Below are 14200 nucleotides of genomic sequence, written 5' to 3'. Positions count from 1 at the left end.
TCAATTGAGCACAGACTACCTTTTCCAAGACTTTGGCCAAGAAAGGGGTTTTAGATATTGGCCTAAAGTTCTTGAGCTCTGTAGAATCTAATCCAGCTTTCTTTAACTGTGGTTCCACAATGGCATGTTTAAAATAACAGGGAAACACACCACTCGACAAAGATATATTAAACATTTTAGCAATGTAGGGCCCGATGGAGTCAAATACATTCACAAACAGTTTAAACGGAAGAACATCCAAAATACCAGAGGATGGCTTCACTTTATTCATGATGGTTGAGATGTCCTCTACAGTAACAGGCTCAAATGAGGCCCAGCACTGAGTGAGAGGTTCCCAGTGCTGGGGACCATGGCATGGAGGCAGGTTGTACTTTATACCTCTAACCTTATCAAAGAAATCCAGGAACTCCTCACAACTAGTTTTAGAGATAACAGGAGTGACGGCAGCAGGTGACACAAGAGAGCTGATTGTGTCAAAAAGCACTTTAGGATTTCTTTTATTGGAGGCAATCAGGCGATTAAAATAACTCGTCCTGGCCTCCTCTATCGTCTTATTTAAGGAAGATATTAAGTCTCTTAAATGTAGCCTGTGAACCTCCAGTTTTGTTGACTTCCATAGGCGTTCAATCTGGCGACATGTTCTCCTTAGAGTTATAATCCCATCATTTATCCAAGGACAGAAACTTTCACGAGGAGCTTTATTAGCCTTAAGTGGTGCCACTTGATCCAAGATAGTGGCACAGTGGCTATTAAAGCTATTCATAAAACAATCAGTTTCAGTGAGATTACTAAAAAGTAAAGGGTTGAATTTATCACAGAAAAGCGTAGCTGTTGTCTCTGTGATAATTCTCCTTTCTGCCTTAGTAGAAACAGGTCGAGGCTCAGAAGGCACCATCAAATCAAAGAAAACACAACAATGATCACTCAGAAGAACATCCTCCACACATACATTGGTAATTTCCAGGCCCAGTGCAAAAACCAGATCCAACGTGTGACCCTTGTGAGTGGGACCTGACACATACTGTTTAAAATTAAAAGCCTCTGTCATAGTTATAAGCTCTCTTGCTGAAGTAGAAGAATCAACATCAATCTGGAAATTAAAATCACCCAAAATTAAGACCTTTTCCAATCTAATTATAGACGATAAAAAGTCAGTAAAAGCCTTAAGAAAAGTCCCAGCAGGGCCAGGAGGTCGATAGATCAAAATACTATAAAATTTATGTGAGGAACCAACTTCCATCATGAGCACCTCAAAAGAGGGGCATGGCTCGTATCCTACAGTCTGCATGTGTACCGGTCCCGGTACACAGCAGCCAGTCCTCCCCCCGCACGACAGGGGCGGGGCTTACCCACCGCTAAGCAACCCGCAGGACAGAGCTCATTTAAATGGATGCATTCATTTTCCCTCTGCCATGTTTCTGTGAGGAAAAAGTCCAAGTTTTTCCTGACAAAAAGCTCATTAATTGAGAACGCTTTATTTGAAATAGAGCGCGCATTCAATAATCCAATCCGACTCAACAATGAGGCGGTAGTCGAGTCCGCTGAACACAGCAGGATAGGCTGCAGACATCTCCCACGGTCACGTGAGGCACCACTGTACCGGCGAAACCCACGCTGCTCCCGAGATGTAAACACGGAAAACAGGAACGGACCCGGGACCCAAGCGACTCGTCCATCGGAGACCCAGTGATGTCCAGGCTGAGTCCTGCAACACAGAGGAGTGGCGGGATGCATGAACAGAGCCGCACCGCCAGCCGTATGGCCCTGCAAGAGTGGAACTGGACGAAGCCACCTGTAGCTTCGGTATCCACGAGCCGCACGCCACACTCCTCCTCTGATCCGAACCTGGACACCCGCTCTGCAGCCTCTTCTCCTCTTTTTCGGACTACCTGGACGTCGCCACAACATCAGGTATTCCCGGGAGGAGGGGGAACACACAAACGGAGGTGGGAAAGTTTGCTTGTAGCTATCCCAGTCATGAAAGAGGCATTCCACTGTCTCTTTAATTTTAAAAAGAGTCGCGATCATAAATTTGTATTGCACTCACGCAATCGCTATCCGTCAAAGCTGATATGACAGCACACACAATCAGGAAAATAACAGAAATACGATATGGTAACAGGCAAGCAGCAGCCGGAACACACACACGCGCCATCTTGTCTTCGCACTAAACTAAACTAAACTAAAGCACTCCCTCTGCTGAATCACCGCTGAATACAGCCCTCCATCACAAGCGCAAACACAGCACAATTGGGTCAAAGATAAAACGGGTCAAAGATAAACCTTTCATGTAGATGTATAGTGGTCCCTCGTTTATCGCGGGAGTTACATTCTAAAAACAGTCCGCAGTAGGCGAAATCCGTGAAGTAGTCAGCGTTATTTTTTACAATTATTATAGACGTTTTAAGGCTGTAAAACCCCTCACTACACGCTATACACTTTTCTCAAACAGGCATTAACATTTTCTCACTTTTCTCTCGTGTGTAAACACTCTCAAAGTTCAAAACCTTAGTAGAAAAATAAGACCAACCTGTTTTCAGGCCCAAACATTTGTTTGAGAAATAAAAATAGAACGTTTTCCTATAAATAATTAAGATGGCTTTTAGAACTAACAAATTTAATTTTAACGATCAACCTACGAGGTTGGACACATAAGAAATTATTAATATTGACTGACCAGTATTTCACTGTTCCTCTGATCGCGCCTCTTCGTCCTGGCGCCTTTTTCCACTCACACCTCGCTGCAGGTGTCTTTTTCCAAGTGAAGAACGCAGTTATGGGTAGTTGTTGGCGCTCTTTTTTCTTCTGGGCGAGAAGATTCTTATAAACAGACACGCAGAACACAATGCACGTACTCTCCCTTCGTGGTGCCGCAACAGGTGTCCCGTCATCTCGACAGAACACCGGCCTGCTTGATGAGGACGCAGAGCACAATGCGCTGTTAAAAAAAAAAAAAAAAAAAAAAAAAAAAAAAAAAGCATGCAAAATTGGATTAAAAAAATCTGCGAAACTGCGAGGTGCTATATTTTCCAGTATTTCTTTTCTTTCTTTTTTATTTTTGATAACTCTCACATCCGAGGGGGCGAGGTTGATGACGTGAGGGGGCGTCGCCCCCAAACACCCCCTCGTGGCGCCGGGTCCGCAGCAATCCATCAATCAATGGCCACTCTACCATAGTCCAACCACTCTTTAGTAAAAGGCACACAGCAGCCTGTCTGGAGTTTGCCAAAAGGCACCTGAAAGACTCTCAGACCATGAGAAACAAAATTCTCTGGTCTGATGAGACAAAGATTGAACTCTTTGGCGTGAATGCCAGGTGTCATATTTGGAGGAATCAGGCACCATCCCTACAAGTGAAACATGGTGGGGGCAGCATTATGCTGTGGGGATGTTTTTCAGTGGCAGGAACTGGGAGACTGGTCAGGATTGAGGGAAAGATGAATGTACCAATTTACAGAGACATCCTGGATGAAAACCTGCTCCAAAGGGCTTTTGACCTCAGAATTGGGGTGACCGTTTATCTTTCAGCAGGACAATGACCCTAAGCACACAGCCAAGATATGAAAGGAGTGGCTTCAGGACAACTCTGTGAATGTCCTTGAGTGATCCAGCCAGAGCCCAGACCTGAATCTGATTGAACATCTCTGGAGAAATCTGAAAATAGCTGTGCACCGAAGCTCCTCATACAATGCATGAGGAGTGCAATAATTGAAGTATACACAACATGGGAGCTGGGCATGAAAACCACAGCTGCAGAAGTTGTACATTAACAACTACAATTACGTTGGCTGTGTAATCCTTTGTGCCATGTGGAAGACAGGGCGCAATATTTTCAATTACTCTACTTAAACATCACTTGCCTTAGGAAGGTTAATAGCCAAAGAAGCAGTCTTGTGACACCCAACCAGGTGGAACAAATTGTTTGGTGGGGAAGGTGAAAGAACAGCATTGGCTTCACCCTCATTAACACCATTCTGGTGCCACTGAGCAAACTCCAAGCTGCTTCTGGAATGAAGCTGAGGGCTTTGCACAGCAGCTCCTCACAGCCTGCGAGTGGCACAGCCATGAACAAGGCTGTACTACAAAAGCATTCACAAACCACAAACTAATCCCCATCCCAGTAATCCTGTATTACTCTTTCCACAACAGATTGCTTAAAAACATTAAAATCTCTCTCAGCCCCTTGTCAGCATGTGCATTTATGGCCTATTAGAAAGTATCATACAGTCAGACTCAGATTATTAACAGCAAGCATCAACAACCAAGACTGACTAGACATCGCCCTCTGCTGGCAGAGAAAAGCATCGACACAAGAATCAGGATCCAGGGTGAAAGATCAAGCATATTCCAATGTCAACTTTCAATTGCACAATGAATGAGATGTAACAGCCAGACTACACAACAGCAAACACAAACCAGGCCTACATCTGGTAAATGTCAATGTATTTGGTGAACTGAAAGGTTTTTGACTTGTTGGTACTAAACAGAGCAGGAACCCTGAGCCTAGAGTCCTGTTATTTCCTGAGTCCTAATACGATTGGCAGTGGAGGCTCCAGACTATTTTGTAGAACACCACAGGTGATATTCATACATGATGATTTATAGTCACCAATCTGTACAAATTGCTGCCTGTTTGTTAAATAGTTGTTCAACCTGGTTAGTACAATTCCTCTGATGTCATACCTTTCCATTTTTTCGATTAACATACTGTGGTTAATGGTGTCAAATGCTTTTTTTCAAATCTATGAAGATTCCCACGGAGTACATTTTCTTTTCTATGCTGTTGGTGAATTCCTCAATGAGTTCAATCAGTGCAAGTGACATTGAGCTGTTGGTTCTGAGTCCATATTGATTATCTGTGGATAAATCATTATTTTTATTGGTCTTATGAAATATTCTAACACTTTGAGATCCTTGTTAATTTGTATTTTTTGGAGGTACAGGCTATAAATATTAAAATTAAAATTTAGGGGAAGACTGATATGGATTTTTAACAGGCTACATGATCACTGATGATTTGGAGGCTGATACTAACATTTGAGGAGGCTATTTGCCTGCAGTAAAAAGTGTCAAAAAGTTGTCAAAATTTAGTATAACACTCTTAACACAAAACTTTCTTTAAATGTTTTGCAGCATATGTTTAATTTACAGAAACTTTCAATATGACCTTCACACAAAAAGTGCATGTTTTGAAAAACCATTCTCACGCTGTGCTGGGCTGCACTTGTGGTGTTTGTACGAGATGCACTATAAAAACAAAAATGGATTTGGGCAATTTATGGGCGTTGAATCCTACTCTGTTAGTTTTTGTCGATCACATCGTGTTTTTGAGATACGAAAAACATTTCTTGTATCAAACACTGAAGCAAAAACTACAATCGTACACCTCTTCGGCGCCATAAATGACATTAAGGGTCTTGTTCACATTTTGCGAAGCTGGTTTAAAACCTATGTTTTTTAAGATGTTTTTGTGCAGGATTACTGGTGTCACACTTGTGAGTGAATGAGCAACTTTTGCATAATCCATCAATATAGGACATGCAGGTTGCAAAAAACGTGATGTGATAGAGGAGCTCAGATTCAGCACTCTAACCTAAATTAGTTCTCAAAGTCCATGCAAGAAAAAAAAAAGTTAAATCTTTGGAAAAACTGTCCATCTAATAAGCAACACTAGCCATGTAACTACATGCTTGCCAAACACAGATTTTAACCATTTTTGACTGATTCACCGTCAAAGTCAACAAAAAAACACTGATTTCACAATTGGGGGGGGGGGGGGGGGGTTTACATCCCCATTCATTTTAGAAGCAGAACCTGAGATGATGTCACCAAAACTCATATTCCTCCTCACAGCATGAGGTTTCTGAGCGTTTATCAGAGGCAGGTGAAATCATGCTGATTTCCCAATGTCTATGACTTAATTTCTCTCAGCAATTGGCACCAAGACAAAATGAAATACACTGATCAATAATTTCATAATTCTCTTTATTTAGAATAGTCAGCTCATTTCACATTTATTTATTAGCGATACGCACTTTAAAGAACTTGGCGTGAGCTCTCTGACACACATCACCATCTGCAGTTGGGGGGGGTTGCTGTCCTGTAGCTGATTAGCTGACAGCGCACCAAGGTCAAAGTTCAATGAAACTGAACTTTGACCTGTGTGATCTGGTGTGAATGGCCAATAAAAAGAACAGCAGACAAAGATCAAAAAAGGAGGAAAACTGATTTGACTTTATGACTTCAACATCTGTTTTTTTCTACAAGAGATTTGGCACATGTTGATTTGGCACTGGTTTTACACCAAACACACATCCTGACATAACTCCACATTACACTGAGAATAGGGAGGGGTGGCCTTGAACTGGGGACCTTCCGCACTGGAAACAAGCACACTTAATCTCTTGGCCACCACCCTTACCCTGTCAAATGGGAAGGTAACACTAATAATTTGATTTATAATCCTTTCTGGATAAATACTCTCATCCTACCCACAAGCAGACAGTCAAACAGTCGCGAATACTCATTTTTCCAGAGATGTGGACTTTCAGCCAACTTGGCTGTGCACACGCTGCTTCAAGCGCAACACTCAGTTCAGTGAGCTCACGGCTGCACAGGGAAGAGACGACAACTCTTAATGAGAATGGAGATTTCCGTGTTGATAACTATTTGTAAAATCCAGGCGGCTTTTGGTGGCTTTCAGTTGAGTGAGTATCTGAGAAATTGTTTAACAGCAGGGCATGTTCCAACTTGTCCTTAAGGCTTCCAACGGAGGTGTTTTTCCTGTGGTGGGCGCGCCGCGCCCGACGCGCCAATCCGTCCGCACGTCTTTCATTAAAAAAAATCTCCTTTAACAGTGGAATGTCCGGATAAACTGCTGATTCAGACCTCTTCTGAAAGTTCTCTGTTCTCTCACGACGTCCTGGGTCAACAGAGGCTTAAAATTGGAGGTTTTCAGCTTGAAACAGGATGACGACGTCACCTCGAAGCGCTGCGCGACGTCCCGCTCCGTGGGAAGTCCTTACAGCGATAGAAACAATCCAAAATCTCTCATGAGCCGTTAAAATTTTCACCGAAAACCAGCTGAATTTCTCGAATGGTGTCCACTCGGATGTGCCTCACAGTTTTTGAAAAAATTTTGATCAAGCACAGCACCAGTCTCTCAGCAACTTTTCAGACAAAGGAATTCCGACGAGGGGGCTGGACCACTCCTTCCACAAGGCGTGCTCACAGGCGAATGACGTCACCGACAGGCGTGAAAAAACTCTCGCATGCCCACGAGGGTTCAAGCTTGGCTGATGTAATCACATGTGATTCAAATCCATATGGTTTTTAAAAAAATAATAAGGTCAGATACTTTTCTCACAGACCTCGTATTTTAACTAGACATTGGTCTAGCAGTGGAAAATATCAACTAGACATAAGTGAAGAGTTAATGGTCCGTGTCATCGGGCGACACAGGTACGACAGGAGACATACAGCTGTCATCCAAATATCACGGACAAAGCGACAAAAAGAACCAAAACCACTTACTTACGGAAGGAAATATTGTCTCCGTTGTTCCTCCGCTTGTGGCTTTGCCAACATGCGCAGCTTTCCGGCATATTCCACCTGTTTCTTGAACTTCTATGCACGTAAATCACTAACTTGCCCGGAATTAAAATGGCGACCACGCCTCCTTACTGACAGTATTTACTTAATGGTTTTCATTATGCTGCTGTTCTTATTTTGAAAGTTCAATAAGTGGACCGATATGTTAAACATGGTGCAAATTTACTGAACAAGTAGCAGACTTTTTTTTTGTTTTGTATATTGTTCTGCAAGCCACTTAATTACAGATTCATCCGCACACGCCTGAGTTTTATTATCCTTCATTTGTTTGGCATTTTTTGTTGAAAATTTAGCAGGTGAACACTGGGTGTGTTTAAAACAATATTGAGGGTGCTCTTAATTCATAATGTGAAGTAAAACAGAGCATGCCATGTAAAAGAAACAGTTTTATTTTTGCTTAATAAACCGTACTATGTAGTCAAGACTATTTCTATTTAGTTTCTTTTGTCTGTATTAGCATATTTGATATTGAAGTAATCCAGAAGTAATTTAAAGTAATGAAATTACATTACTTTAATATTATGGTACTTGGATTACGTTACCGATTACATTTTTCAACAGGTAACTAGTAACTGTATCGGAATACATTTACATTTCATACAACCCTGTTGTGTGTATATATATATATATATATATATATATATATATATATATATATATATATATATATATATATATATATATATATATATATATATATAGGGCCTGGGGGCCGCTATAGGCCCCCAGGAGCCAATGGTTTCTAAATAAGCTCAGAAGCATTCTGAGCATCCAGAACAGTAATTTTAATGTTTTGAGAAGACCATAAAGTGGACACCATTTGACTGATGCAATCTGAAACTGTGGATATAAGTACTTTATTCTGAGAATAGCCAGCATTGATTTTATTAACATCCTGGTGTAAATAAGGTATCACCATATGTGTAGAACTCAAAAAGAATGATAGGTTGAGTTTTCATTAAAAAAAACAACTGTAATGTGGTAAAATCTATTCGTAAATATGAAAGAACAGGCTCTTAATAATTAACTATTGCATACTGTATTTTTTTCTCAAGATTTGTTTTTGCATAAGTTTGAAAAAACAACAGATCGTAAGTTTAGGATAAATTACTTATCATGAATTTAATTTTCGAAGTGGCACCAATGACAACACTCATACTGAACATAATTTCGCTTGTATAGACTGATTTTTTTTTAGATCAAGCAATAACTACAGATGCAGGGGTGGTGGCCAAGTGGTTAATGTGCTTGGTTTCAGTGCAGAAGGTTCCGGGTTCAAATCCCACCCCTGCCACGTTTCTCCATGTAATGTGGAGTTGCATCAGGAAGGGCATCCGGCGTAAAACCTGTGACAATTCAACATGCAGATCCACCTTGGATTTGCTGTGGCGACCCCAAGTGCAAACTAGAGAGCAGCCGAAGGGACTTACTTTAAGCAATAATTGCAGATGGGCTTTCTGAGGTCCCAGATAGCTTTTCTGATTTCCTTTTCTAACTTTCAGAATTTAGTAAATTAGCATATGGTCCATTGATACTTATGTGTAGACACTAGTCCCTAGAGGCAACTATTTTTGGTTTCAAATCTAAGCAAATGCAGTCCCAGAAAATTCCGAATGTGACAAACAAGAAACAGGTGTTGTAAACAAGTCAATGCTGCTAAAAATACAAACTTGCAGAAACAAAGATACTATTCTGACATGGTTTTGCAGATAAGACTGACATGGTTTGCACATAAGACTGGCATAGCATGTTTTAAAGTACACACATATATGTCAGAAGGTGGGGGGGACATACCATATTCTGTCCCCCCAGGCCCCCAGGTTGAAAAGGTGGGGGGAACATGTCCCCCCATCCCCCACCAAATTGCGCCCATGACTGGTTGTATGACTGCTGGGATAGGCTCCAGCCCCCCATGACCCGTTCTTGGATAAGCGGTTGAAGATGAGTGAGTGAGTGAGTGAGTGAGAGGTACCAGACTAATTTTCTGGCTATGCTTGTGCCTGAGAACACCTGGGAAACAGCCTGAATGTGTTTTACAAAGGCTTTCTGTATGACATAAACAGCAGAAAGTATTTTTACTTGAGCCCAACTGATATCAGTTAATATCAGCCAAAATGAGCCTTTCATATATATATATATATATATATATATATATATATATAAATTTTTTTTTCTGAAGTGACAATATACACTCAACAAAAATATAAACGCAACACTTTTGGTTTTGCTCCCATTTTGTATGAGATGAACTCAAAGATCTAAAACTTTTTTCACATACACAATATCACCATTTCCCTCAAATATTGTTCACAAACCAGTCTAAATCTGTGATAGTGAGCACTTCTCCTTTGCTGAGATAATCCATCCCACCTCACAGGTGTGCCATATCAAGATGCTGATTAGACACCATGATTAGTGCACAGGTGTGCCTTAGACTGTCCACAATAAAAGGCCACTCTGAAAGGTGCAGTTTTGTTTTATTGGGGGGGATACCAGTCAGTATCTGGTGTGACCACCATTTGCCTCATGCAGTGCAACACATCTCCTTCGCATAGAGTTGATCAGGTTGTCAACTGTGGCCTGTGGAATGTTGGTCCACTCCTCTTCAATGGCTGTGTGAAGTTGCTGGATATTGGCAGGAACTGGTACACGCTGTTGTATACGCCGGTCCAGAGCATCCCAAACATGCTCAATGGGTGACATGTCCGGCGAGTATGCCGGCCATGCAAGAACTGGGACATTTTCAGCTTCCAAGAATTGTGTACAGATCCTTGCAACATGGGGCCGTGCATTATCCTGCTGCAACATGAGGTGATGTTCTTGGATGTATGGCACAACAGTGGGCCTCAGGATCTCGTCACGGTATCTCTGTGCATTCAAAATGCCATCAATAAAATGCACCTGTGTTCTTCGTCCATAACAGATGCCTGCCCATACCATAACCCCACCGCCACCATGGGCCACTCGATCCACAACATTGACATCAGAAAACCGCTCACCCACACGACGCCACACACGCTGTCTGCCATCTGCCCTGAACAGTGTGAACCGGGATTCATACGTGAAGAGAACACCTCTCCAACGTGCCAAATGGCAGCGAATGTGAGCATTTGCCCACTCAAGTCGGTTACGACGATGAACTGGAGTCAGGTCGAGACCCCAATGAGGATGATGAGCATGCAGATGAGCTTCCCTGAGACAGCTTCTGACAGTTTGTGCAGAAATTCATTGGTTATGCAAACCGATTGTTTCAGCAGCTGTCCGAGTGGCTGGTCTCAGACGATCTTGGAGGTGAACATGCTGGATGTGGAGGTCCTGGGCTGGTGTGGTTACACGTGGTCTGTGGTTGTGAGGCTGGTTGGATGTACTGCCAAATTTTCTGAAATGCCTTTGTAGATGGCTTATGGTAGAGAAATGAACATTCAATACACGAGCAACAGCTCTGGTTGACATTCCTGCTGTCAGCATGCCAATTGCACGCTCCCTCAAATCTTGCGACATCTGTGGCATTGTGCTGTGTGATAAAACTGCACCTTTCAGAGTGGCCTTTTATTGTGGGCAGTCTAAGGCACACCTGTGCACTAATCATGGTGTGTAATCAGCATCTTGATATGGCACACCTGTGAGGTGGGATGGATTATCTCAGCAAATGAGAAGTGCTCACTATCACAGATTTAGACTGGTTTGTGAACAATATTTGAGGGAAATGGTGATATTGTGTACGTGGAAAAAGTTTTAGATCTTTGAGTTCATCTCATACAAAATGGGAGCAAAACCAAAAGTGTTGCGTTTATATTTTTGTTGAGTGTATTTTACCAAATAAACAATACAGAAAAACACTTTGGGAATTGTCACTGTGTAGATTGCACACAGGTGGCCCGACAGCACTCTCCACAATGCCTTCAATCACGGCTAAGACCACATTCAAGAGACAGGCAAACTGACCCGCTCATTTCTGATCACGGTACAGTCACAATAGCAGAAAGCGAGAGCGGCAATGCGGCAACTTTCTATTAATTTTCAATCAGAGTGGGCATTTTGCAGCAGCAAGAGACGACAGACGCTCTGCTGTCAGTTGGTTTGGTTGCTTGATGGGCGTTCCTGGGGTACACACACTTCATCTTCATAAGATGTCTTGTAAATAACTTCAGAGGTGTTATCTGGTTACAATAATGTAGTTTTTAGATTTAGAAGTGCTTATTTCTATCTAACTTTTGCAAAATATATGAAAAACTGATTTATACAGAAATGCAGCTGTTTTGGAGTGTTTTCTGCCACCTTGGATAAATTCATTCGAGCTAACATCACTCTGCCTAGTCACTCGGATTGGCAGTCACCGTGTCACTCAGTATTTGCATTAAATAGACTTCAAGTCTATTTTACCCCTGCCTAGCTAGCGGCAGAGCAACCGCTGTCTCTTACTGCTGCAAAACGCCCACTCTCACTGAAAATGAATGGCAAGTTGCTGCTTTTCCTCTGTGGCTTGAAGCTAATGTGAGCACACCAGGAGACAAGTGGTCGCAATTGCAATGCCACCAACTAGGTGGGGCCAAAATAAACAATAAGTCTACTTTGGGCAGCACGGTGAATTAGTGGTTAGCACTGTTGCCTCACAGCAAGAAGGTCATGGGATCGATTCCCACCTGTGGCCTTCGGAGTTTGCATGTTCTCCCCATGTTTGGGTTCTCCCCGGGTGCTCCGTCTTCTTCCCACATCTAAAGACATGCAGGTTAGGTGGAGTGGAAACTTCGTAATTGTCCAGGTCTCCCTTGTAAAAGAGATCTTGATCTCAATTGCACTAAAGATTAAATTAATGCAAACACTAAACGAAGCAACACAAAGACTGCAGATCCAAGTAAAGGCAGTGTGATATACATTGCTTGGTTGTTTGTTATATTTACCGTTTTTTATAACGAAGTTCATTTTTAGCATGCAAAACATCAAGCTTCAAATACATTTTTTTTGTCATAAGGTTTTGATAACAAAATGTTATAAATCACGGTCATTGTGTGGGAACGCGTCTGAATCTGTGGCTTATTGTGTTTTTACCCATCAGCAGATTGAGCATGACTTCCTGTCCGGTGGCGCTGTCACTCTTGCACAGGCAGTAGACGGTCCCAGCCAGCCACGGGATGCCGTGTCCCGACACCTCGATCAGTTTCATTAAGGGTCGAACGCTGCCCCACGACGAGTCCTCGCAGGCGCACACTCCCAGCCGCTTGGACAACCACAGGTCCACGGCCAGCAGCGAGCTCAGCGCCACAGCGAAAAAGGACGGGTTCAGCCGGATCCCGTCCTCTTCCTGTCCCACCTGGCCCGTCGAGCCCGTGGAGGAGCTGGAGCCGCGGCGCGGGGTCGGGCTGTCTGAGGCGCGGAGCCGGGCGGCGGTGGGGTCGGAGCCCTGGCGCTGCCGGAGGTGCGGAGAAGGAGACCTGTTCAGCGGTTTGGTCAATGACTTGAACTCGTAGCGGTCGTTGGAGCTCCCGAGCACCGGGCTGCCTCCACTGCGAGCGGCAGATTTGGACTTTGGCGAAGGCATTCTGTCGCGAACCGTTGGTGTTATAAGAGTTATCTTGCAGTACCTTTTAGCGTTTGTTTTGAGAATTCATAACACGTTCGCAAGCACTCGCCACAAACGCCATCTTTGCCGCAAAGCTACCTGGGAAATGAAGTCTTACAATTATATATATATATATATATATATATATATATATATATATATATATATATATATATATATATATATATATATATATATATATATATATATATATATATAATTTTAAATACACAAAACCAGACTGCGCCTGTTTCAAATTCGGAGTGGGGGCGGGGGGGGGGGGGGAACGACTGTAATATAATTCAATTAAATTTCAATTTATTTCATTTGCCACGCTTGTACAGTGCAACCATCCTCCAAGTTTCCAATTCCACAAATTTTTACCTTGGAAAAAATTTTCAAGGTCAAAGTCCTGTTAGATATTATGGAAGCCCGTTTGCGCCACTTGAAAAAAAGTTTTTTTTGATTAACTGCGAGATAGTATCTCACAATTCTGACTTATTATCTCGCAATTCTGAGTTACTATTACATGGAATGATAACCATTGTTTTGTGTACATTTTTATAATCATAATAATAATAATAATTCTGATGATGATTAGGATACTCTGAATAAATTAATATATATACAGACATAATACATATACAGACAATAGGAATGGACGCTAATTTCAACAGGGTCCTCAAACGTTCCACAGTGATTCAAGCTGCATATTCATTTATAAGGTCAATGAATTAAATTAAAATCATTTAAACAAATAAACACTAAAACAAACACCATCGTGTGATGAAACGTCATAAAATAAACATGATAATATCGGACCCTTCGTTCCTACTGAACAAAACCAGCCAATTAGTGCTCGTAAATATGAACATATTCTGTTCACTCCCACATATCTGGAGACAACGTGAGAAAGAATAAGGATCATATTGATTTGTGTACGTTTTTGTTGCGCAAACTGTGTATCTGTGCTGTTAAATGTGAGTTTAAAGGCGACGAGGTTCAAATGCGCGTTCCCGTGAAGGGGGT

At 42.2% G+C, this 14200-nt stretch overlaps 1 protein-coding gene across 1 annotated transcript in view; it reads right to left on the bottom strand.

The window, feature by feature from the left end:
* plpp6 (phospholipid phosphatase 6) overlaps window positions 1-13258 on the bottom strand; it is a 35003-nt gene extending 21745 nt beyond the window's left edge. The window contains exon 1 of the mRNA XM_034180407.1: window positions 12661-13258. Within this exon, the coding sequence (XP_034036298.1) occupies window positions 12661-13150 (490 nt within the window). The 5' untranslated portion in view covers window positions 13151-13258. The remainder of the gene's footprint in view (window positions 1-12660) is intronic.
* Window positions 13259-14200: the final 942 nt, after the last annotated feature.

This window comes from Thalassophryne amazonica, chromosome 10, assembly GCF_902500255.1.
Source record: "Thalassophryne amazonica chromosome 10, fThaAma1.1, whole genome shotgun sequence".
In the NCBI taxonomy this organism is placed as follows: domain Eukaryota; kingdom Metazoa; phylum Chordata; class Actinopteri; order Batrachoidiformes; family Batrachoididae; genus Thalassophryne; species Thalassophryne amazonica.
Note: the sequence above shows the minus strand (reverse complement) of the source record. Positions and strands in the feature narration are given on the sequence as shown.